This window comes from Urocitellus parryii, chromosome 4 (genome assembly GCF_045843805.1).
Source record: "Urocitellus parryii isolate mUroPar1 chromosome 4, mUroPar1.hap1, whole genome shotgun sequence".
Lineage (NCBI taxonomy): Eukaryota > Metazoa > Chordata > Mammalia > Rodentia > Sciuridae > Urocitellus > Urocitellus parryii.
Window position 1 is genome coordinate 30832024 of NC_135534.1, and position 24290 is coordinate 30856313.

Here is a 24290-nt window from a genome sequence, read left to right on the forward strand (position 1 = left end):
GTGGAGTGCCAAGAATGATGACTAGTAGGTAAATACTATCAAACTAAAAAAACGTTAAGTTTTATCTTCCAATACTTCACTCCAAACCCCTATTCCAGACTCCTGGTTTAAGAAACAATAATGCCTGGCATGCATTTTACATACTGTCCTGCTAAATACTGGAAGATTATGTTTTTGTGCCAATATCATTACTAGTCAATTTTCTATAATCCACTTAGTTTCCCGTCCTAAATTTTCATTTTTCAAGCGAATGTTTTATTTGAAACATTCTCCTAATCATCCGAAGTTAAATCTTATAAATTACGTATCTTCAGGTGGGGCTATAAGACAGGCAGCCAAGACCTCAAATCTCCTAAAAGGGATAGGCCCTGAGAATGAATAAGAACAGCTAGCAGAGGCCTTAAAATCTAAGCAACCTTACGCAGTTTTTCTCGGTCAGAGATTCTTGACAACAGTAAAGGAATCTGAGCTGTGAATAGGAAGGGGTCCTAGAGAAGATCGTTTAAAGCAAACCTCTCTCGGTGCCTCACAAACAAACCACATTCCGAAGCAAGGTCATAGAGAAGCCATACCAGCCCAGGTGCGGGAGTCCAGCTCTCTCAGCTCCCAAGACATCCCTTTGCGGCACGCATTAGACCCAGCCAGCAGACCCCTCTCAGAAGGGGATCAGGCACCTTCATACCCAGACCGAGGCCTTGAAGCAAGAATGCGTTCAGGCCCATTGCTCAGCTCCAGAGAAAATGAGCGAGCCTCGGCCACTCACCCCGCAGCCAGTGAGTGCTGTGAAACCATCTCCAGCTAGCTCCACGGCCGACAGACCACCCGGCAGCGGCCCTGGCCACCCCCATGCTTCGCCGGCCGCCGAGGCCAAGGAGGTAACGAAGAAGCGGAGGGTCACAGCCCAGCTTCCAGGAGGCCGCCATCTTCCCGGCTTTCCCCCCGGCTGTCCGCAGCACAGCCTGATCGCCAGCCTCAGGGCCCTCCCAGGCCCCGCCTTCTCCCGCTGGTCACGCCCCCTCGGCGCCCGCCTAGCGAGTCGATCTCGATGACTAGCCCTCTTAGCCCCGCCTCCAGCCTCGTTGGCCACGCCTCCCGGCCGGGCAGCAACACTAAAGCCTCTCCCAACCAGCGAGGCCCTTCCAGATCCCGCCTCCCTACTTGTACGCTCCGCCCCCGAGATGCCCCTGTCGCCGCCTGATTGCACTGTGGCCTGGCCGCGGTAGACCGGGCGGAGTGCTGGGTGCAGAACCGTGTGGAGGCTGGAAATCGTGGGTGTCCCTCGTCCGGACCATGTCTGGCTGCCACGGTCCGGAGGGAGACTGCTGCTCACGGCAATGCGTCGCGCAGGTAGGGGCGGGGCCGCCGGCGCAGCTCTTCCGAGGCTGCAGGGCGCTGGCGCGGGGTCGCGAGCCGCAGGGTCGTGGGCGGGGCTTCCGCGTCCCGGCTGCGCACTTCACTGCGGGAGCTGGGCCCCAGACTGAAAAAGGAAGAATGAGTGAGGAGTGCATTTGGGCCGCTATCGCGTGCCTGTCGGGATGACAGACCGAAGGAGTCTTGAGGCCCTGGAGTGGAACTGGAGCGAAAGCGGAGCTCCTCGAGCTTCTTTTCTGCGCCTGGCGACCAGCTCCACGCTGCTGAACTGCAGCTGGGCCTCCGAAGCCTGCACCCTTTAGTAGAGTTGCTCCTTGCCTGACTGTTTAGATGAATAACGGGGTGATTCTGCCTAAGGATTCTTCCTTGAGCAGAATTCAGGCTGCAGGTTTATCATTCACTTATACACAACCAACAATCTTACTGGAAGTCTTAATGAACGCCTCTGAGTGTCCAGAGAGTGGTGAATATGACAGATGGCCCGGAGTCCAGAGGAGAACTAGGTCAATTAACAAATTCAGCACAATGCATAAGAGGCAGGAAAAGCCCCCTAAGCTTAGTTCTCTGATCAAAGGGCTGAAGGTCTCACTGGGAAGATTTTATTGCTAAGCATTTGTAAACCGTTATGTTGTTTTGAGTAAGTGACTTCTCCCAAATTAGCAAACACAACAGGTTAGAATGCTGGATAGACATGATTGTATGAGGAAGATGATGATCTTGGATACAGGACAGATCACTGGAGATCATTTTGAGACAGATGGGTTTGGAGAATAAGGAAAGTGAAAGCAGTCCATTAGAAGAAACATTGCTAAGACATTTTGGCACATGTGCACATGCCCCCAGTAATTAGATCTTTGGCAGTCTCTAAGAGAGCAGGATGTCTAAGCTTCAAAGAGCCTAAAACAAGAAAACTAAGAATAAACTAAGATTCTCAAACCAAAAATGGCCACAGGACAACATGTAGAACAGGCATCTTTTATTTGCTTCACTCTGTGGTCATGAAAAATGTGAGCTACTTTTTCAGAGTCCAGAACAATCTTGGCTTCTATTGAAATTTAAGAGCATTTGGTATGACTGGACCCTTATTTCTTCATGGGGTCTGGATTGAACTGACAAATAGCTACTAATTTAACCCAAGGCATGTGCTTCCACTCCTCAAACTAGATTTGCATGTACATTTAAATACATTAACCCCACTAAACATTTTTGTTTGTCTTGTGTTACAAAAATAAATGAGAACAGCAATAAGAAAAGTTTTGAGGCATAAAATTTCAATGCAGTTTTAGAGGGTGCAACTGAAAGAGTTTATCCTTAAGGAAGAGGAGTGTTCAATTGTGATTGTTTCAGCAAATATTGAATGAGGGCCTACTGTGTGCCAGACACTGTAAATTTAACATAATGCAAGTTACATCTAATTCCTTCCCCCATAGAGAGTGCCATGTAGTGGGAGAAACAGTAAAGAGACAGTATGACAATATAATAGCACCACTATGGGAAAGTTCAGGGTGCAGTAGGGTTTGAAAATGCCTCTGGAGGAAATAAAGGTATCAACTAAAGCTTAAAGGATCAGGAAAACCACAGTAAGAAATGAAGCTGGGTTTTCTAATTTCAGGCTTACACTGGAGATATTTCAGGTTACATCACAATAAAGTCACACAAAAGCTGTAGTTTCCTAGTGCATATAAAGTTATGTTTACACTATAGTCTATTAAGTGTACAATAGCATTATGTCTAGAAAATAAACATAATTTTAAAATATTTATTGCTAAAAAATGGTTATGATGATCTGAACTATTGGAAATAATGATACTACTGATAGGTTTACAAAGCTCAGGGTTGCCACAAACCCTCAATTCATAAAAAATGCAGTATCCAAAGTACAATGACATAAAGCACAGTAAAGGTAAGCCTGTAGAAAGAGTAGCATGCACAGAGTCTTAGAAAAAAGGGCATTGTCTGTTCTCATATCAAAAGAATCTTGGTGTTATGGGAACAAAGTAGGGGACAGGGACTTGGGAAAATGATAAAGCTAAAAAGATGAATGCTAGGACCCAAACTAGAGGGCTCTTTAAGCCATTTTAGGAATACAGATTTTTATTTTAAGGTCAATGAGATAATAAGAAAGATGGCTGAAGAAAGTGTATGGGGTGACGGGCTGTGGTTGTAGCTCAGTGGTTGAGCGCTTGCCTCGCGTGGGTAAGGCACTGGGTTTGATCCTCAGCACCATATAAAAAAATAAATAAATAAAACAAAGATATTTTAAAAAAAGAAAGAAAATGTATGGGGTGCTGACTGGATTGGAATCTGGAGGCTTAGATACAAACCAGGAAGCTGTAGCAGTAACCAGGCAAGAAATGCCAGTGCCCTCAGTGAGGGATTTAGGTGGTAAAGTCTAGAGGACGTGATGTTGATTCGATGGGGATGGTGAAAAAAGGAGCCAGGAATGACTTAGGTTTCTGATGGAGTAATTAGGACCTGGTGGACTCTCAGAAAGAGCACTGGAGGAAGAAACAGTTGATGATAAGCCTGTCATAGACATAACAAATTTGAGGTCCCTGGTTGGAGTGAGATATTAAAAGCTTCATATTTGTGGCTCTCAAGCTCAAGAAAGAGAGCTGGATTGGAGATGAAGTTTTGGAAAACTTGGTCACCAAAGCCTTCCCTCTTGTATTTATTGTTCTTTATTTGATGGACACCCTCTCCCTAAACCCCTATTACATTAATTGCCTTCCTCTATGGGCTTTTCAATAATATTATTTTATCATGCTTGCCTGTAACTTTTAAGTGATTTGTTTCATGGACTTTCTTCTAGTATTGCAAAGATTTCTCAGGCACTGATGTATTATTTTCGGGATAGATTCAGCTTATACCAGTAATGTCTAGGCTGATTTTACAGTCCAAAAATTCAATCCCAAATGACCTCTGATACTTGGACTAAATTTTTCTAGTATCAAAAGGTCAAGGGGGTTGGGCTGGGGTTGGAACTCAGTGGTAGAGTGTTTGTTTGCCTGAGTTAGATCCTCAGCACCACATAAAAATAAATTTTAAAAAATGCTGTGTCCATCTACGGCTAAAAAATAAAAATTAAAAAAAGTCAAGGGGTATTTCCCTAAGAGAGAAAGTGTTTACTTAGAAACTGTGTATTAACAAAGTCCAGATTCTAAAAGTACTAACATGAATAAGTCACTGTTCTCTGTTCTTGGGAAACTAAGGCAGTTATAAATGCATACCAGTAACTAATATACTATATAACAGAATTGGGCAGTGGAAGGAAGAGGAGAAGACTAAATTCTTAAGGAATTTTTGCAAATGCAGAAAGAGGAAAGATAATTGGAAACAGCAATTCAAGGAGGACTTTATGGAGAATTTTGGATGTGCTCATAGTTCTAGAGGGATACCAAAAAGAAGTTCCTTAGGGTGACCATATGCCCTATTTTAAGAGTTTACAATATATAACTCTGACTTTTTTTGCTGGGGGAAAATTTTTTTTTTTTTAGGGGAACCAGAAACTGGGATTTTGTATAGAAATCAATAATTTTCAAAATTTTAAAATACGTATTGTACAGACCAAATTAATTACTTCCTGGAAGTCTGATGCAATCCGCAAGTTATCAATTTGTTACTTCTATAATATATTCTTGAATGTAAGATATATGATCTTAATTCATCCAGTATTTATTAAGCCAAGCACTGCGGTAGGAGTAACTTAGAAAGAGCATGTTGCCTACCCTTTAGTGAGCTGCGCAGAGTTGGCGAGAAAAAACAGGTAGGCACTGTTTTTACTCTTTTTGGAGGGGGAGTTACCAGGGATTGAACTCAGGGGCACTTGACCACTGAGCCACATCCCCAGCCCTATTTTGTATTTTATTTAGAGACAGGGTCTCACTGAGTTGCTTAGCAGCCTCACTTTTGCTGACACTGGCTTTGAACTCACGATCCTCCTGTCTCAGCCTCCCCAGCTGCTGGGATTGCAGTCGTGCGTCACCCTGGTTTGTTTTTGCTTTTTTTGTTGTTGTTTGTTTATGTGTCATAGTGTTTCTGAACAAATATTTGTTTTCTTTGATATTTCTACAAAACAAGGCTATCCAACTCCCTGCCCTTTGTTTTCCTGGACCTCAACAGTTCCGTGGAAGCAACCCAGTCTCATGATCATAAACTCCCTGCCCAACCACTACCCCTTCACCTCACAGATTTTGTAGGTGAAGGAATTTTTCGTTCTGTGGTCCCTTCTGTGTGCCCTCTATCAGAGGATCCTTCACACACTATCATAAATAGGTACCTTTATGGAAGCCCCCCCCCCTCCACCAGGTCTGCTGAGAATGTTCCCAGGGAAGGGAAGGAATCACTCACTGTACGAGTTGATGTCTCTACAAATATCATGGGGTCTTACCACAGCTAGCCCACCTTCTTTGTTCCTTCACTAGCCCCTGAACGTTCCTGAGGAATATTCCTCAACTGTGCTGTGTGGGCTCACTTCAGACTCATGGTTTCAACCTCATACTCCAGCAGTGCTCCTGTGTCCTACAGTAGTGCTCACTCCCAAGTACCCTCTCCCCAGAGGACTGTTTTATGCCTTCATTCTCTTGTTATGCCTCTCAGACCATCCCCACACTCTCAGCTGATGACTCCATTGATACTTAAGAAAACAGAAGTCACTAGATGTGAACTTCCTCACCTTCCCACCATAAAACCTACAGATATGCCTAAAAATGAACCCAGCTTCCTTTCATTTCGTAAAATGGAAGCAGCCCAGTTCTTCCACCAGTCTCAGGTCTCCAGGCCTTTCACCTTCTGAAGTTATTTCTCTCCCTCTCCCTGTCTTACCATCAATCATTTCCTCCCTGGGAGGACTGTGCTCATCAGCAGGGCTTTCAGATCCCTACATGATCCGGTCCCTGCGGTCATTTTCCACCACTCTCAGCACTTCATCACCCTGCCCTAGCCAGCTGGTCTTCCTCGTGCCAAGGGTTTTCTCACTCCAGGACCTTCACACCTGTCATTTCCTCTGCCTGGAGTCACCTGCCTCTCCCCAGCACAAAACTACCTGTGCACACACACGAGTTCTTCACACACCAGTTTAAGATTAAATGCCACTTGTTTAAGCCTTAACAACCTGATTAAAGTTGATCCCTGCTATTTTTCTTCAAGTCCCTATTTGTTTCTTACCACTTATTACAACTTATTTATCCTTTCATTTTACTCTTTTAAAACTCTACCCTGGGGTGTAAATTCTTTTAGGGCAAGACTTTGTCTTGTTTGTGGATGAATTCCCAGGGCCTAGAGAAGTGCTGTGCACATAGTAAGCCTTTAGTAAATGTTGATGGCTGACATCCCAGAGAACGGTATTCCTCCCCACCCAGCTGCTCGGCCAGCCAGAATGTGGAAGTGTTCTTTCCTTCAGTTTTCTCACCCAGAATTCTTTCTTTCTGTTTAACTTTCCAAATCCACTTCTGCTCTCACTACCTCACCAATTCATTTTCAAATCTCAGCAGTCTCTTAATGCTCTGGTCTTTATCTTAACCACCCTTTAGCCTCTTCTGTTCACTGACACGATAGAACATTTCACAGACAAAATCTGATCATCTTAGATTTAAACTCCTCAGTGGTTTTCAGTTTTCTATAAAATAAATCCCAAACTTCTGTGCACACCACGAAAGATCCTTTATATGCTGCTTCCGTCCCACCTCCACCCCACCAAACCACCAATGTGTAACCATTTCCAGCTACTGGGAGTTCTCTCCAATTTAAGTGTCCTTTCTCTTCAAATGACCAGTGTCCTCCCACTGTGCTTCAAGACTGACTTTAGTCATAGTTCGTTTGTGAAACGTTTCCCAGTTCCTGTTCCCTTCTGTCAGTACCTTCTAATCCCATAGTGCCCTAGACTATCTTGCTGAGGAGCTCAACCTAGTAAAGAAATTGTTTTCATTTTATAGCAATTTCTTTACTAGGTTGAGCTCCTCAGTGGTAAGGATTTTTATCTTATGTTTGTTTCTTCAGGGCTTGTCACAGAACCTAGCACTCAGTAAGGGTGCATTGAATGTGAGTATGTGATAAACACACAAGAAAAGTGCGGAGAACAAATGTCAAGGCACAGCATTGGAGGAAGAGTGACCACTTCCCACTGGGAGGTGAGTGAAGGCATCATAAGTGAGCAGGGAGCCTGGTGTAAAGGCTCTTAAGGAGGAGTTTGACGGACTCTTAGTAATTAGAGATTCAGCCTGAGCAGTAAGAGCCCAAAGAAAATTTAAAAATATGTTGGCTGGTAAGAAATCATGTCTTAGTTATCTATTGCTGCATAGCAGATGACCTCCTAGCTTAGTAACTGAAATCACAAACAGTGATTGTGGCCCATAATTTGCAAGGATTAGGAACCCAAGAGCAGCTGTGCTCACATTCTGGCTCAGCATCTCATGAGGTGGCAATTGGGCTGTCGTGTGGGTTGACAGTCAACTCAGGGCTTGATTACAGCCATAGGAACTGCTTCTAAGATCACTCAAGCGAGTTTGGCAGGCCTTAGTTTCGCATTGGTCATTGGCCTTGAACCTCAGTTCCTTGCCAAATGGCCATCTTCCTGGGCTTTCTGATTACTCTTATGCTTCAGCAGCTGGCTTTCCCACAAAGCCAATGATCTGCAGAGAGAAAGATCAATCAAGATAGAAGCTACACTCTTCCATGACCTAATCTCAGAACTGACATACTGTTGCCTCTGCCATAGTTTCTTGGTCACACAGATCAACTTGGGTAAAATGGAATGGGGTCATCAGGAGGTAGAGAACATGAGGAGCCATTCTGTAGTTTTACTACTGCAACTAGGGTGACTAGAACTGAGATATTTGTATAAATACAGAAAGATCCTAGCAGACCATAGAGCATTTGAGCATTAGATGATTTGAAGAATGGAGTTCGTGATCAATATAGTATTAGTTTATGATTCATATTAGAGGATAAGCTGGAATAGAAGGAGGAATTGTAGCAAGGAGACCAAATAAAAGATTACCTCCATACTCCCAAATGTCAGTCTCTAAGAGAATTTTTACTACAACTATATATAGCAAAGTAATAAAAAGGAAGTCAGCAAAACATGAATTTCACTAAATTTAATTGAATGCAATTTAAAAAAAACAGTTTTTATTCTGAGGTTGTCCTCCTTTTATGTTAAAAATGTGCTTCTTTTTTGAAGAAGGTGATAGTGGATAGTTAAATGTAATTCATGTCATAACCTGACAATCTTAGGTCATTTCCTAAAATCAAAAGGAAAAAAAAAATAGAAAAGTAAAACTGCTATTGAAATTCACAAGTCTGGAAATCACTGATCCAGATTATTAATATGAGGAAACTGGTACCAGAAAATGTCACTGACTTGCCTTAGGGCACACAGCTAGTGGCGTCAAAGCTGAAACCAGATTCATTGTCTTTAATTTCTATTCAACACTTAACTGAAATGCAGAGGAAAGAGAAGAATTTTTAGTGTGGCAAGAGGAAGAAGAGAGGGCTTCTGAGTGAAGGTGATATTGGAAAGCAAAGCAACATGCACAGAGAGGAGAATAGAATAAATGTGCAGAAAGACACAAAGACCAAGCACAGAGAGAAAATCTAGACAACTACTGCACAAATATATCAGTCCCTTCCTGAAGACAGTGTCAGAAAAAATTATGAAAACTTTGAAATGAGTAAAAAAAAATTACTAGGTGTTTTAAGATTATCTTTTAGTTATTTTATAAGTATGTAAATTACAGAATACTGACAGTAATGTACATGACTTGTTTATGACAATAAATTGTGTTCAGTAGACATTCGATTTATAGTTACCCTAAGGATATTGTCCAATTGTGCCTTCTTTGTGAATTCAGGATTCTTGATTACTTTTTTTGGAGAGGTATATTTGGGATAAACCTGGGGGTGCTTTACCCCTGAACTTCATCCCCAGTAGGTTTTTTTTTTTTTGTATATTTTGTTTTATTTTATTTTATTTTTTTAATTTTGAGAGAGGGTTTTCCAAAGCAGGACCTGATCCTCCTGCCTCAGCCACCTGAGCCACTGGGGTTATAGGCGTGTGCCACTCCCCAGTTAAGATTCCTGATTACTCTTATACAAGTATACTGAATTCTCCTTTGAATGGTTCTAACATCTTACAGATTTCCTTATTAATTAATGAGCTAAGTATTATTTTTTATGTTATCATCATCGTCATCCTTTTTAGTGCTAAAGATTGAACCCAAGACCCTGCACATGCTAGACATGCACTGTGCCACTGAACTATACCTCCATCCTGACAAATCTAAAATAATTTGTCTGAGTCTCCCAGGAAAATTATCTTTGAATAACAAGTGCCTGGATTTGATTTTTTTCTTATACCATGAATTGAACCTAGAGGCACTCAACCACTGAACCACATCCTCAGCCCTTTCTTATATATTTTACAGATGGGATCTCACTAAATTGCTTAGGATCTCACTAAGTTGCTGATGCTGAATTTGAACTTGAGATCCTCCTGCCTTAGCCTCCTGAGCTGCTGGGATTAGAGGTGTGTGCCACTGCACCAAACTGGAGCCTGGATTTTCTTAAATTGAAAGAAAATTATAAGTTGTTAAAAAAAATTTTAAAAAGGATAAATCATTGGGAATTAGAGTCATTATTGGCTATGAATAGGTATATCAGTAACAAGTCTGATTTCCTTAAAATAACTAGATTAATAATTTGAAAAAATAAAATACTGAATCAAAAACATTCTAGGCTTTAATATTTTTCATATATACTAAATACTGTTAAATATGTTTCTGTCTACAATAGAACCTCTATTTTATTTTTTCTTATTTTTATTTTTTTAAATAAATGATAGCAGAATACATTACAATTTTTATTACACATAGAAAGCACAGTTTTTCATATCTCTGGTTGTATATAGAGTATGTTGACACCAATTCGTGTCTTCATACATGTACTTTGGATAATGATGTCCATCACATTCCACCATCATTGCTAACCCACTGCCCCCTCCCTTTCCCTCCCACCCCTCTTCCCTATCTAGAGTTGATCTATTCCTCCCATGCTCCCCCTCCCTACCCCACTATGAGTCAGTCTCCTTATATCAGAGAAACATTTGGCATTTGTTTTCTTTTGGGGATTGGCTAACTTCACTTAGCATTATATTCTCCGACTCCATTCATTTATCTACAAATGCCATGATTTTATTTTCTTTTATTGCTGAGTAATATTTCATTGTGTATATATGCCACATTTTCTTTTTATCATTCATCTATTGAAGGGCATTTAGTTGGTTCCACAGTTTAGCTATTGTGAATTGTACTGCTATATACATTGATGTGGCTGTGTCTCTATAGTATGCTGTTTTTAAGTGCTTTGGGTATAGACCGAGGAGAGGGACAGCTGGGTCAAATGGTGGTTCCAGTCCCAATTTTCCAAGGAATCTCCATACTGCTTTCCATATTGGCTGTACCAATTTGCAGTCCCACCAGCAATATATGAGTGTGCCTTTTTTCCCACATCCTCACCAACACTTATTGTTGTATTCTTAATAGCTGTCATTCTGATTGGAGTGAGATGATATCTTAAGAGTAGTTTTGATTTGCATTTCTCTAATTTCTAGAGATGATGAACATTTTAAATAGTTGATTATAATGAATCTTTAAATACATATTTTAAATTTAATAATTGAATTGAAATCCAGATCCAAGTAATACTATTGACATTCAAAAGAGAACTAGACACTAACTAAACCTTTCTTTCTTGTTAATTCTTTTTAAAGTATATATTCTGATTTTTAGTATCTTATCTGGACAGTTTTCTAGGACTGAATTTTTCACCAAATGTATCTCTGTTGGTGACGATTAACTGATCATGTTGCTTTAATTGAAATTTTACATGTCTGAATGACTGGATGAAAATGTACTAACAGCAACTGCCTGATTCTTATTCCTGTAAGCATGAAGCTTACTAATTGCTGTAATACCTAAGTATTGGAAAAGACAAAGAGAAGGGGAAGACCCATAATAACAGACCATTTTCAATAATGTTTGCAATTTGTTCTGCCAATTTGCTTTTAAGGATTGGAAAACTGCAGGAGTCTTCCTGTTAACTCTACTTTAATATGTAATTAAAATATCATTTATGTTCCTAAAAAAGGAAATAGTGACTTATACAGGGCATGGATAATTTTGGCTAGATTTCTTAAGAACAGACAAGAAATATCTTTAAGTAATAATAAAATCAATTTTAATTCAAGAATTTTTAACTCTTTAAAACAGGATTTAAATCACACATTGTGCTGGGTGCTTCATATGCGTTGCATCTCTCACAGCATGCTCATTCTGTGAATGAGTAAACTGAACCACAAAGTCACGTAAGCAGTGAGTGATGTAATGTGGATTTGACTCCATGCCTGCTAACTCATGAGCCCTTTGCATCAAAACTTTTAAAAATTTCTAGTTTCCCATATTCCTGATATTATATTTTGAAAGCTACTCCATTAATATCATTCATAGTACTTTCCTAAAATGAAATGTGTATATAAAACATTAGCAGGAAATTGGGGAAAACACCATAATTGCAGGTAACCAATTAAGTAGCTGAGACTTTAGTCCATTATGTAATGGTTTTTCTTTTGACTCAAGGGTGTTTTTCTCCTTTACACAGGACCAAGATCAGTAAAGGCAAGCTTGCTTGCCTGTGCTCTTCTGCATAGTACATCTGTTTCTTGTTTGCCCTTTCCTGAAGGGTATAGCCCCTTAGGTTCTCAAGCTTATATGGGGGGATTTTAAGCAAGCCTTAGGTTGTACGTCATATTTCTAATGGTTTATATAGCCAATCGAATTGAAGCTCAGTGTCATCAGACTTTTTCAAATACCTTCAGGAACAATTCTGGCTTTAGGCTCCCAGGTTTCCAACCCAGATAGTCTCACTCTCATTTCTCTATGGCCCCTCTGAATCCTTACTTTCTTGACAGTGTGGCAACTTATTTTGAAATATTTGTAAAAATAATTTACTTAGCATTTTAGCTTGATTTCAAGGTAAGGGTTGTATATCATACTTCATACTGCCAAAAATTAAATTCATTGTATTTCTATTTATTTTTGTTTTTAATAAATTGTTAAAATTTTAAAAAAGGAGAAATCATTGGTATGTTTTTTTCTAAAGAAGTCATTATTGGACTTATAGGTAAGGTTTGATATTTATTTCAGCATTTATGCATATACTTTTAAACACATATTTTCATAAAAATGGGTTTAGCAGGTTTTGTAATTGTTTCTGAGTGTTTTTAATACTCTTTGCTTGATTTAATTTTCCATAATGAGCATATATTACTTTATAATAATAATAAGAGAAACATTAAAATCATTTTGGAAAAAAGAGGATAATTTTTAAGTAAAAACAAAACTGAACAAACAGTCTGTGTTGAACATGTAGCTATCATGATATCTCATATATATCTTGCCTTAATTGAACAAGGTTTTTTTTGTAATAATGTGTTTATAAATAAATTTTCTTGACAGACAGAAGCATGTTTCTTTCAGCATCAGATTTTATTTCTTTCAGCCATGTAGAATGTAATAAATACATACTGGGCATCCTACCTTGTTCCTGAAGCCTGTTAGTGATGAACTATACGGCCCCATACTGAATACTCCCAGATTGCCAAATAATATAGTAAATCTACTTCATGAACATTAAAAACAAAATATGTTTGTAATAGTTTTCTTCCTCTCTGTCTCGTCTCTGTAGTAGAAGATCTTAAGTTTCCTTAAATGAGCTTCATATTAGAAATACCAGCTGGAATAGTTATTTGATAAAATAATGCCTACTTTAAAAATTATTATTTTCTTTTTAAGGACAATGAACATCCAAGATACCTGATTCCAGAACTTTGCAAACAGTTTTACCATTTGGGTTGGGTCACTGGGACTGGAGGAGGAATTAGCTTGAAGCATGGGTAAGTTTCTGGCTGGCTCATCTCTGGGAATTTTCCATATGAGTAGAACACAGGGAGTCTAATGTGGTATGTCCAAAGAACAGCTAATCATAAGTTCTATGTGATAGTAAAGGTATTTCATTTCTAAATTATCAAATGGCTATTTGCATAACTAAATGGAGCCGGTATGCAGAAATAGTTATAATAAATACCTAAGGATTTATGAACTGCAGTTTCTAATCAATTTTTTGTCCTTAATCCTTGGAGTACCAAAATTAGATTATGTTTTGCAAGTATGTTCATATGTCTGGAATTATAAAAAATACTTTCTAGGTAGACAAGATTTGTTTCAAATGTTCAGATACTTATTTTTAAATCACTTAAATACAGATTATTAACCATTAAAATTCTAAAGGTTATGCTTTATTGAGTCAAAAGAAAGACCATATGCTAGTCTATGTATCATTATTAATGGAACATAGCACTTGCTGGTCTTTATTCCTCAAGAAGTATTGGACTTATCAAATATTGGGCAAAACAAGAGGTATTAGACTTACCAAAACAGAAAGAATAAATAGTTCATTAGATTGTTCATTAGATTTATTCAGTGTCTTTCCTCCAGAAAGATGAAGAATAAATACCTTACTAACAATGAAAATAAAGATTGTGGCACCTAATTTCTTTCACAGGTTTCTAAAATAGGATTAATATTTTCCTCTGAAATATTACTATCTGGAGACTAAATGCTAAGCTGAGTAATTTATTATCCTAATTCACTTTCTTTAACAAAATTGGATTGTTAAAACATTGCTATGCTATTGAATGAAGATAGATAGATAGATAGAAAGAAAGAAAGAAAAAGAAAGAAATGCCCCCCCCCCCAAGGAGGCTGCATGGCATAATAAGAAACAAGATATAAAATAAATCAGAACATTTTGGACAAAAAGGATTTTATAGCATACCACAAGATGATGCCATTTATAATTTCATCCTCTTCAAATTACCAAGTATAAAATATTAATATTAGTAATATCAATAATATTAATTATTAATAATAATAATATTAAGAATGCACTCTTTTAGAGTCCAGTAAAACCATGTTCCACGTGGTAGCTCTGTATATCCATCTGTGCTGCCCTGTCATTATCATCCCAGTTGCTAATGTGTCAATTCAGCATTGTGCAAGATTTCAGATTATTTTGCCAAACTTTTAAGTTGTTCTGTTACAGCAGACTCAATGCTAACAGCAATTTTTTCATCTCACTTATCCATTTAGAAGCTGAGTCACAGTAATTTGGTTTTCCCATCATACTATGTATAATAAATCATATCTAAATGTTGCCTTTAATTAACTACTGTTTGCATGTGTGAAAAGTTTTTGTACACACAAAACAAAGCTGTGTCTCAAAATGAACTGAAATAACCATTTCTAATTGCCTCTTAAAAAATAGTAGAGCTAAAAATGAGAATACAGAACTCAAGAGGGATTTATTTATTTTTTAAAATATTAATTTTTTTAGTTGTAATTGGTCACAATACCCTTATTTTTGCTTATTTATTTTTATGTGGTGCTGAGAATCAAGCCCAGAGCCTCGCGTGTGCGAGGCGAGTGCTCTACCGCTGAGCCACAACCCCAAGGCTAAGAGGGATTTATTTTAACCACGTCATAAAGACTTTTCTTTCTAGCAGAATTTTACTAATCCATGTAACTGTGGCTGTATGTGGCCACCATAAAACACTTATTGGCACATCTTTTAAAATTAAATGGCTTTCATAGCACTACAATCAATTTATAGGAAAGTTGCATCATGTGTAAAATACTTTTTCTACAGATTCTTACTGGGTGAGGAGCTCCTCCTAGAGGTCACAGATAGAAAGAGCCACATCTTATGGCACTGTTTGGAACTGTAATACATTCGAGCCTTACAGACTGAAATAGGCATTTTGTAGTAAAAAGTTGAATTTTGCTTCTGATAATTAAAACGACTTCATGAGCCCGCATCACTTATTTTGTCAAGAATATCATTCTCATGTTGTCAGTGATAGTTGGTTTTCTTTTTCTGGCTCTTAGGGCAAATAAATTTGGAATGTGTTTTTAGAATATTACTGGCAATAAGCTCTTTGGGAATACAGAATTGTTGACTGATTATAAGGTTTGGCTAATATCATTCCAGCTTACACCAATGGTGTGTGATATGAAAAGATGTATGTAAGAGGTAGCCTAGGACAGACACAAGAGTTAAATGAGAAGGAAAAAATGGAGGACTAAGAAAACAACAGTAATGTGGGTAATCACAGGATACTCTTCCACTGTTGTGTTTAGATTGAGTCCTCACCATTCAAATTTAACATTTCCTATTTTCACAGTATAGTATTGATCGGTGTAAGACATACTAATCCTGTTGCTCACTAGTAGGATTACAATTTATAAATCCATATCAGAGATGAGATCATTGAGTCATAGTAATATCTTAATGATTTTTTGTGAACAGAGAATAAATAAAAATAGAAGTAAGTGAACATGATCTATTATGAATTCTTGGAGTTTGTTTCTCTGTTTATCATACAGTGAAAAATCAGGGAGTAGAGAGAAGTAAATTCCAAAACTTAATAACTTAAAATTCAAGATGCTTTTCATGTGTGGCTTAGAGTACCAAGTAAACACTCACTGACTGTTTGGCGTGTTTCTCTCCTAAAATAAAAGTTCTGTCACCTTTGTATTTATCCAAATATCTCTTTCTTTGTAGATGTTAATATGTTTTTGTCTAAAACCTGTTTAGCTAATTGCCCAAAGTTGATCAAAGTCTAAATTGATTTCCATTTTACAAAGGCAGTAGTAAAGACAGATTTAGCTTGACAAATAACAAATAAACAGAATAAATGCCCTGGGTTTTCCTATGTCATTGATGGATTTTGTTTACTAGCAGGCCATATTGTACTTTATTTTGGTCTGTTCCCAGTACTGCATAAAATTCTTCCTGCACCAAAGATCTATGAATCCACTTACCTGTGGACTCATCTCCTTACCTGTGCAAGTGAGTAGATGGCATACTACCCATGATTCTGGATTTCTTTTATGTTACACAAAGACAAAGGTTTTAGATAACTGTTATTTGTTAAAGGCCCCTTTTAACAGTGATTCCGGAAGAGTGCCCTCTGTGTCATCCTGAGCAGCAGAGCTCTAGAACAGTAGCTGCTTCATGAAAGTTAATGCATATGTGCAGCTTACTGTGCATAGGACTTCACTCAGATTATCAGGCATTGATTTTCTAGACTTAATTTACCAATGGAGCCCTAATTTCACCTTACATTTTCGTTAGTTCCAAATCAGCAGGTCAACATAGACCCTCATCCTCACTATGAAGCATTTAATATTCATTGAGTGTCCTTATGTCTGTTCCTTAGTAGCAGAAGCATCAGGTGCTGGCATTTCCTTGGTTTGCATTTATGTGGCAGCTCATTAACACTCCCCAGCAGCAATTGAAAAAAGCAAGTGAGCCAAAGAACTATTGTTTAGTGTGGAAGGAATGTAAAGAAGATTTTGAAATTAATTTGCAAATCAAATTTGAGAGTTTCTGTGGACATTCTCAAAGTCTAAATTGATTTCCATGCATGCGTGCAGCTTACTGCTACACTATCTTCCTTAGCACCACATCCTGTGGTAGAGATCTCTGCATGTAGCCATTCTTATATTTTTAACTTTTTGTGTTTGTTTTAGCTTCATTACCAATTATTTTCCAAGATACATGTGCTTTTCAAATAGAATACACTTCTATCCAAGACACTGTTATGCTGTAATTTAATAACCTGCCCAGCAGAGGTCTCTGAACTTCATGGTTTGTAATAAGTATTTCAAGCAATAATATTAAACTTGCTTCTTTGCATGCAGAAATCTTCTGTTGAGTGTATTTTCCTCTGATTGTATTTTAGAATGACTGTATTTCACATATGATAGTATGAACTCTACTGACACCTTAAGATGTTGAAGACTTACATGTTCAGATTATTTCTTCCAACTAGATAAAAGCCTGGTCAACATTGATTTTACATCATAAAAAGAAATAAATGTATGTGACAAAAAGCAAGTACTAGTCTTGTGGTAAGCTACCAGCATTACCAAGGCATTAAAGTAATTTGGTTATTCTTTCTATGCATCCTAAATCTTTAATTAAGCCAAGAAACTATAAAACTTAATTTATAAATAACATTAATGATTGTACTGCAGAGATATTTTTGTGCATAAAATTAAATAAATACCCAATTTCTATATTTTGTGTTGCCAGCAATGAAATCTACATTGCTCCTTCAGGAGTGCAAAAGGAACGAATTCAGGTATGGTAAATGGATCCTTCTTTAACCCAAATGTCTTATCTTTCATTCTTGACTATTGTTTTATGAAACAATTGTGTTAGTTTTGAAGGGTAGTTATACTGTGATAATTTAAATAACAAATCAACAAACATTTGTTGAGTAACAAATATTTATTGAATAATTTAATTTTTTTCAGGTGGTAAGTATCTTCCATGCAACCAATGTATGAATCTTACTAAGTAGGTAGAGGGAAAAAGTGAATAGTGCTACTATAAATCATAATAAAAAGTAGTTATAATTTTGTAGCCTTATCATGCTATCTTTATCAAGTTAGTTGGGGTAATCAGATTAATGGTCTCAGATGGCCCAAATGGATTCATATTTCATATTAGCAAAACTATTTCAATTTAAAATTATGAAACTTTATTTTGAATTTTTGAGTTTTATTTTATATTAATACTGGAATAAAATCCAAAATCTAGTTAAGACAAACATGTAATACTTCAAAGGCAAAGGGAAAAAAAGCTGCTTTATTAACAAAACATTTTTATTGTGGTTTATAAGCCCTGAGAAATAAAAGTTACAGATCAGAAATATACATGCATTACTAAGAAAAGTTTGCAGATCTATATGCTTCCTTAAAACTTGAAGTACAAGCCAAGTATGGTGGCACATCCCATAATCTCAGCTACTCAGGAGGCTGAAACAGGAGGATCCCAAGGCCAGCCTGGTCAACATAGCAAGATCTTGTCTCAAAATATTTTAAAAAGGGAGCTAGAGTTGTAGCTCATGGTAGAGTGCTTGCCTAGCACACTGGAGGCCCTGGATTTGGTCTCCAATATTAAAAAACAAACAAAAACCCCCCATACACTTTAAAAAATAATATTCCTTATTGAAATCAACCTTTCTGAATGCCAATTAAATTTCTCAGGATATAGGGAATTTTTACTTTAAAATTGTCCTCTGTGTGGGGAAAAAGCTACACTCATACATTGATGGTGGGACTGCAAATTGGTGCAACCACTCTGGAAAGCAGAAAACTTGAAATGGAACAACCATTTGACCCGGTTATCCCACTCCTCAATATATACCCAAAGGACTTAAAATCAGCATAATAGTGACATAGCCACATCAATGTTCATAGCAGCTCAATTCACAATAGCTAAGCTATGGAACTAACCTAGGTGCCATTCAACAGATGAATGGATAAAGGAAATGTGGTATATATACATGATGGAATATTACTCAGGAATGACTTTATGACATTTGCTGGTAAATGGATGGAACAAGAGATTATCATGCTAAGTGAAATAAGCCAATCCCCCAAATCAAAGATCATATATTCTCTCTGATATTTAAATGCTGACTCACAATAGGCAGGGGTGGGTTCACCAGATTGGACAGGATGAAGTAGGGAGAGGGAATGGGAATAGAAAATACAGCAGAATGATTCAGACATAACTTTTCTATGTCTCATATAGGAATACAAGACCAGTATAACTCCACACCATGTATAACCACAAAAATGGGAAAATATATATATATATATATATATATATATATATATATATATATAATATGTATAAATACATTTTACTGCCATGTATAACTAAAAAGAATAAATAAAAAATTTTAAATAAAAAGAAATAAAATTATCCTCTAAAATTTTCTTCTTATTTTATAAAATGTGAAAAAAATATGGTAACACCTGTCTGAGAATGTTGTTTCCTTTTTTAGTCTTCCCAAAATATAGTTGTGAAATTACAGGGCCAAGTTAAGCTAAATGAATGAAATTATATCAGCATCATTACATATGTCAATTTTCTTCTTCACATTCTATTTTTAAACTCTCAAGAATATTTTTTATAGTAGGGAACTTTTTTATATCTCAGTGGCATTTCTAATTGATGTTTTGTAAGTCATCTTTTTTTTCTTTCTCTCCTTCTCTAAGTAGCCAGAAGATATGTTTGTCTGTGATATAAATGAGCAGGATATAAGTGGACCTCCAGCATCTAAGAAGCTAAAAAAAAGCCAGTGCACTCCCCTTTTCATGAATGCATACACAATGAGAGGTATGCCGGAAATGCCTTTGACACCAGGAATATTTGCAGAGCGGGCTCCCCTAAGTAATAGTAGTTATTATTTTAGTTAACATTTCTTGCATATCTGTCATGTACAAGAATATTAATTCATTTGGTTCTCACATCAGGCTTTGAAGAATGTCCATTATTACCCCACTTACCCTCCTACCTATTTCATGTTAGAAAAAATAAGTCCATAGTTGTGTGTGTGTGTGTGTGTGTGTGTGAAGCTATAATTTATCTTCACCAAGCATGTGACTTTATTCTTCCTCTTCAGGAGCAGGCGCAGTGATTCATACCCACTCTAAAGCTGCTGTCATGGCTACTCTCCTCTTTCCAGGACGAGAATTTAAAATTACACATCAAGAGATGATCAAAGGAATAAGGAAATGTACCTCAGGAGGCTATTTTAGGTATTATTGCTGTCGTGTTTTTTTTTTTTTCTTAAATAATTTGAAAGTATTTTTCCTTCTTTGATAAATAGGATACTGATCTTTTATGTGTTTAATGAAATGCTGTGGGATCTATGCTAAATAATACCCCACTTAATCTTGCCCTTCCAGATCTATTTGCAATGACACAAATCCTCCTCCACTCTTCCTCAGCCAGGTAATGGTAAAGCACTAGCAACATGAATAATGAAATGTTCATTAGAGTGAAATGAAAAAAAAAAATCTTGGCTGTGATTTCTATGGAGGTAGAAAAATTCTGTCCCTACATTGAAGCACCCAAACAGCAAGATCTACCCACCTTCACTTTGTGTGCAGGAGGCCTAAATCACCGCTAGAGTCTAGAATTCATGTTGATCCAGTTTAGTATTTCTAGAATATTGTCATTTTTAAAAAAAAAAAAAAGTTTTCTAATCATTTTAATTAAGAAGGTCTCTATATTTTAGAATTCTTCAGTGTGGAAGCTGGCCTGGACTGTAAGTATGGAACAGTGACCTTCCAGATAGGTTTAAGTAAATCCTCCAGCCCACAAAAATGTCGTCATTATTCATAAATCTAGAATATTATGGCATGAAGAAGCATGTTCTTGGTGCCCAGGCACCAGCCACACCTTGCCTTTAAATTTAGTGGCATTCTTCCTGGGATGTCACCCTTCTTAATTCCCTAAGAGCCTGATAGCTGTCTGTTTGGAGGAAGCAGTGCCAGTTTTACTGAAGTGTTCTTCCAGCAGTATCTTCTGTTACCGCGTTTAGTAGAAGGTACACCATTAAACTGGTGAACTGAGAACTTAATTTGATTTTGGTTAATATTTATTGTGTGCCTAAAGCATTCCTCAGCACCCTGAAAAACCTATTTACAAAAGTTAAATATTTAAATTATGAAAAGTGGACATACTGGAGAAAGGATAGCCTGTGTTGCCTTTTCTGTCTCTGGGGCTTAAAGGAGAAGCCATATGGGTGCTATCAGTTTCATATGCATTTGATTACTTTGTTGAACAAATAAAAGTTAAGACAGAACAATGTAGGGAACTGTGAGTTAGGATCAAAGCATAATAGAGAGCCTTTCGAATTTTGTGGAGAAAAGGATGATATCAATGAAAAGATGCTATTTATTATGTATAACATACATTTATATATATTTACAGAGTGTCAAAATTTAAAGAATAAAATGTGTGTGTGTGTGTGTGTGTGTGTGTGTGTGTGTGTGTGTTGCTAGGGGATTGAACCAGGGCCTTGCACTGAGTTATACCCCCAGCCTAAAACTCTTTTAAGATATAATTTTATTTTGAGTTTGTTGGGAAATGAGGTAGTGATATTTTATCTGAGTTTAGGGAGAATCCTAAGCTGGGAGGAGGAGGAAAGAAAGAAGTTTTGACATTCTCTAGTGTTATTTTTATTGGAAGTCACCCTTAAAAAAAAAAAAAAGAAAAGAAAAGAAACAGATTTAAAATACTTAGTTTTTACCAGAGGTAGTTAACATGTGTCAGTATAATTGTCCTCCCTGTTGGAAGCAACATGGCTGGTAAAGTGAAAAGAACACCGTGGTCAAAGGACTGCCCAGCTGTCTCCTGTTTAACCTGTCTGTGAAATGGGGGGACTAGCTTGAATTAGCTTTCAAGTCTTATTTTGCTGTGAAATTATTTTGCACCTGGAAATATTTCTGATCATTGTCTACTAGAAGTCTACTAGAAGTTTGTGGTTCTCCTAGCCAGTGTTAGGAAAGATTTTGAACTAGCTACTCATTCCTTCCATGTTTGAGGATGTTTTATAATTACTTCTGTCTTCACTAATGTTAAACAACATTGGGCAACTCCAAATTATTAATGATAATTGTTCATCACACAATTAATCACATGACAGGTACTTAATCTATACCCACCCTAAAGTAGTAATTTCTGGTACCACTTTAGGTAGAACTTTTTGTTGTTGTTAAGTCACACACTACAGAGATGGGAAAAGGCAGATATTATATTAACAACATAACAGAAATTCATGTGAAAAGGAAAACTAGTCTGAGCTTTGTTTGTTTCTAAGTGACCTCAAAAATAGACTTAATTGAATTAGTAACTATTTTTTTTTTTTGGTTGAACATTGATCTCATCACATGTATTTACTGAGAATAAAGTGGAAATAAAAGAAGTTACAGATTTGAGAATATTCTGGAAGCATCATCATACCTTTAGTAGTTATCTCTAGAAAGTTCTTGCTATCTTACCGCCACAAACTATACCTATATTTATCGATTTATCTGTCCAAGACATTTTGCAGTCCTACCGAGATAAAACACAATGATCTTAGATTATTGGAAAATTCCTACCTAATTCACTTTTTAATCCTATCAACACTTTTGATTCTAAGATTTCCCGTCTCTTATTAAAAATATTATGATTGTATCTGCTTCAAGGAAATACTTGTGTGATCTTGATGATTTCTTTGTTAGATTTTGGGATACTATACAAATTTCTGCCACATATACTTAGGATTGTCTGCCAAATTCCCAGGGTGTCTTTTGATACAGATATTTATGCAAGATACACAGAGTAACATGCAACATCTTGTTCATAATTTGGAGTGGTTTTCCAAATAAAAAGAGAATATTTAACTGGTAATTTGTCAAAATTACTATATATGTTTGTTTTAACAGAAAAAAATGGCTCATATTGTCTTTATAGATATGATGATATGTTAGTGGTACCTATTATTGAGAACACACCTCAAGAAAAAGACCTCAAAGAACGAATGGCCCGTGCAATGAATGAGTACCCCGACTCCTGTGCAGTCCTGGTCAGGCGCCATGGAGTGTACGTGTGGGGAGACACATGGGAGAAGGCTAAAACCATGTAAGTGTAAAAACATTTGGGATAAGTCACCACACCCTGAATGTGAAAATGAACAAAAAATGTCTCAACAATTTAAAATGAAGGATGATTGTCATGTTTCATTGGTCAAATAGGCTTAAATTTAAAGGGTTTATCATTATATCCAGATATTTGATTTTTACTATGTATTGATTCATTGAGAATTCTTTATTGGATGAGCCATTATTTGGGAAGGCTCTGTGGACAGAAGAGGAAGGAGACGCAGATCCTAAATATATTTTATTTCAAAAAATAGCACACAGTATAAATTTGTGTAAGTAGTATGTTTAAAAATCTCTTTTATTTCCTGAGAACTATATGACATGGTTGCCTGATTCAATATGATTCCTTTACATGTTTTTAAATTGTTGTTTTTAAATAGTTTTTTAAATGTTCTGATTTTTGCCCTCAAACTGATAGGAAAAATTTGCAGGTACTAGGAAGAAAGCAGAGTTAACTGGACAGAAAGGAGAGATGTGGTTATTTAAGTTTGGAGAACTCCATTTCAAGTAAACACCTTCATTTTTTCTTTTTTCTTTTTCTTTTACAGGTGTGAATGTTACGACTATTTATTTGATATTGCTGTATCAATGAAGAAAGTAGGACTTGATCCCACCCAGCTCCCAGTTGGAGAAAATGGAATTGTATAAGCCAAACAAAAGTTTAATTATACAGAGATTAAACTAAACTTAATTATTATTTAAGTGAAACAATTAGTTTTAAATGAATTGAAATTTTCCAAAAACACCATTGATTTATCACTAAATGCTACAGATGATCATATTTAATCTCTTCTGACATTGAATAATATTTGCTCATATTCTTGTAATTTAAATGACAGGACAGTGGAATAAAAATTTTTTACTCAGTGTTTTTTATGTGTAAAATTTGTGATAGCAAAATATTTGTCTATAAATTAATGCCTTTTTATATGCATTCAGAGAATTCCTTTTAATATTTAAAGCTGCTGGTGATAACAGAATTCATGGTAAATTTTCATTTAATTATGAAATGAGCATTTTCTTGATTTAATGTTGGTATATAAAATTTATGTGAAACATTAAGACCTAATATATCCCCATATTTTACGTCAAGACAGTTTTATAGATCTCACCCATAAACTTGAGCATTTCACTATACAGACTCAGCAGCCATAATCAGAAAGTCCAAAATCCAAAACTTTTTGAGCACAGACATTTACCAGAGGTGAGAAGTTCTATAGCTGATCTCCTGTGACTGGTCATGGTCTAAACACAGGTGCACTAAAAATACTAAAAACACTGTATAAAATTGCC

General features: G+C 36.9%; 2 protein-coding genes across 3 annotated transcripts in view; one reads left to right on the forward strand and one right to left on the reverse strand.

Moving 5' to 3' along the window:
- The window catches only part of Pdhx (pyruvate dehydrogenase complex component X), a 70255-nt gene extending 69280 nt beyond the window's left edge, over positions 1-975 (reverse strand). Inside the window, exon 1 of the mRNA XM_026404387.2 lies at positions 764-975. Coding sequence (XP_026260172.2) covers positions 764-923 — 160 coding nt within the window. The 5' untranslated portion in view covers positions 924-975. The remainder of the gene's footprint in view (positions 1-763) is intronic.
- Positions 976-1136: 161 nt separating this feature from the next.
- Apip (APAF1 interacting protein) lies at positions 1137-23866 on the forward strand. Of its 2 annotated transcripts, XM_077797477.1 has the most exons (7): positions 1137-1347; positions 13218-13318; positions 17581-17629; positions 19563-19680; positions 19967-20102; positions 22810-22977; positions 23546-23866. In XM_077797477.1, the coding sequence occupies exons 1-7, from the start codon at positions 1291-1293 to the stop codon at positions 23643-23645; spliced, it is 729 nt and encodes a 242-aa protein (XP_077653603.1). In that variant the 5' UTR covers positions 1137-1290; the 3' UTR covers positions 23646-23866. The 2 variants fall into 2 exon arrangements, with proteins under 2 accessions (XP_077653603.1, XP_077653602.1); XM_077797476.1 differs by lacking the exon at positions 1137-1347 and having other exon boundaries at positions 13278-13318; positions 19560-19680.
- Positions 23867-24290: the final 424 nt, after the last annotated feature.

What these genes read in the sequence shown, in the direction of transcription:
- Apip (XM_077797477.1), top strand. Translation starts at nt 1,291, where the DNA reads ATGTCTGGCTGCCACGGTCCGGAGGGAGACTGCTGCTCACGGCAATGC. An exon ending in CACGGCAATGCGTCGCGCAG is followed by an intron (nt 1,348 to 13,217) that starts GTAGGGGCGGGG and finishes TTTCTTTTTAAG; the next exon opens with GACAATGAACATCCAAGATA. An exon ending in TGCAAAAGGAACGAATTCAG is followed by an intron (nt 17,630 to 19,562) that starts GTATGGTAAATG and finishes TTCTCTAAGTAG; the next exon opens with CCAGAAGATATGTTTGTCTG.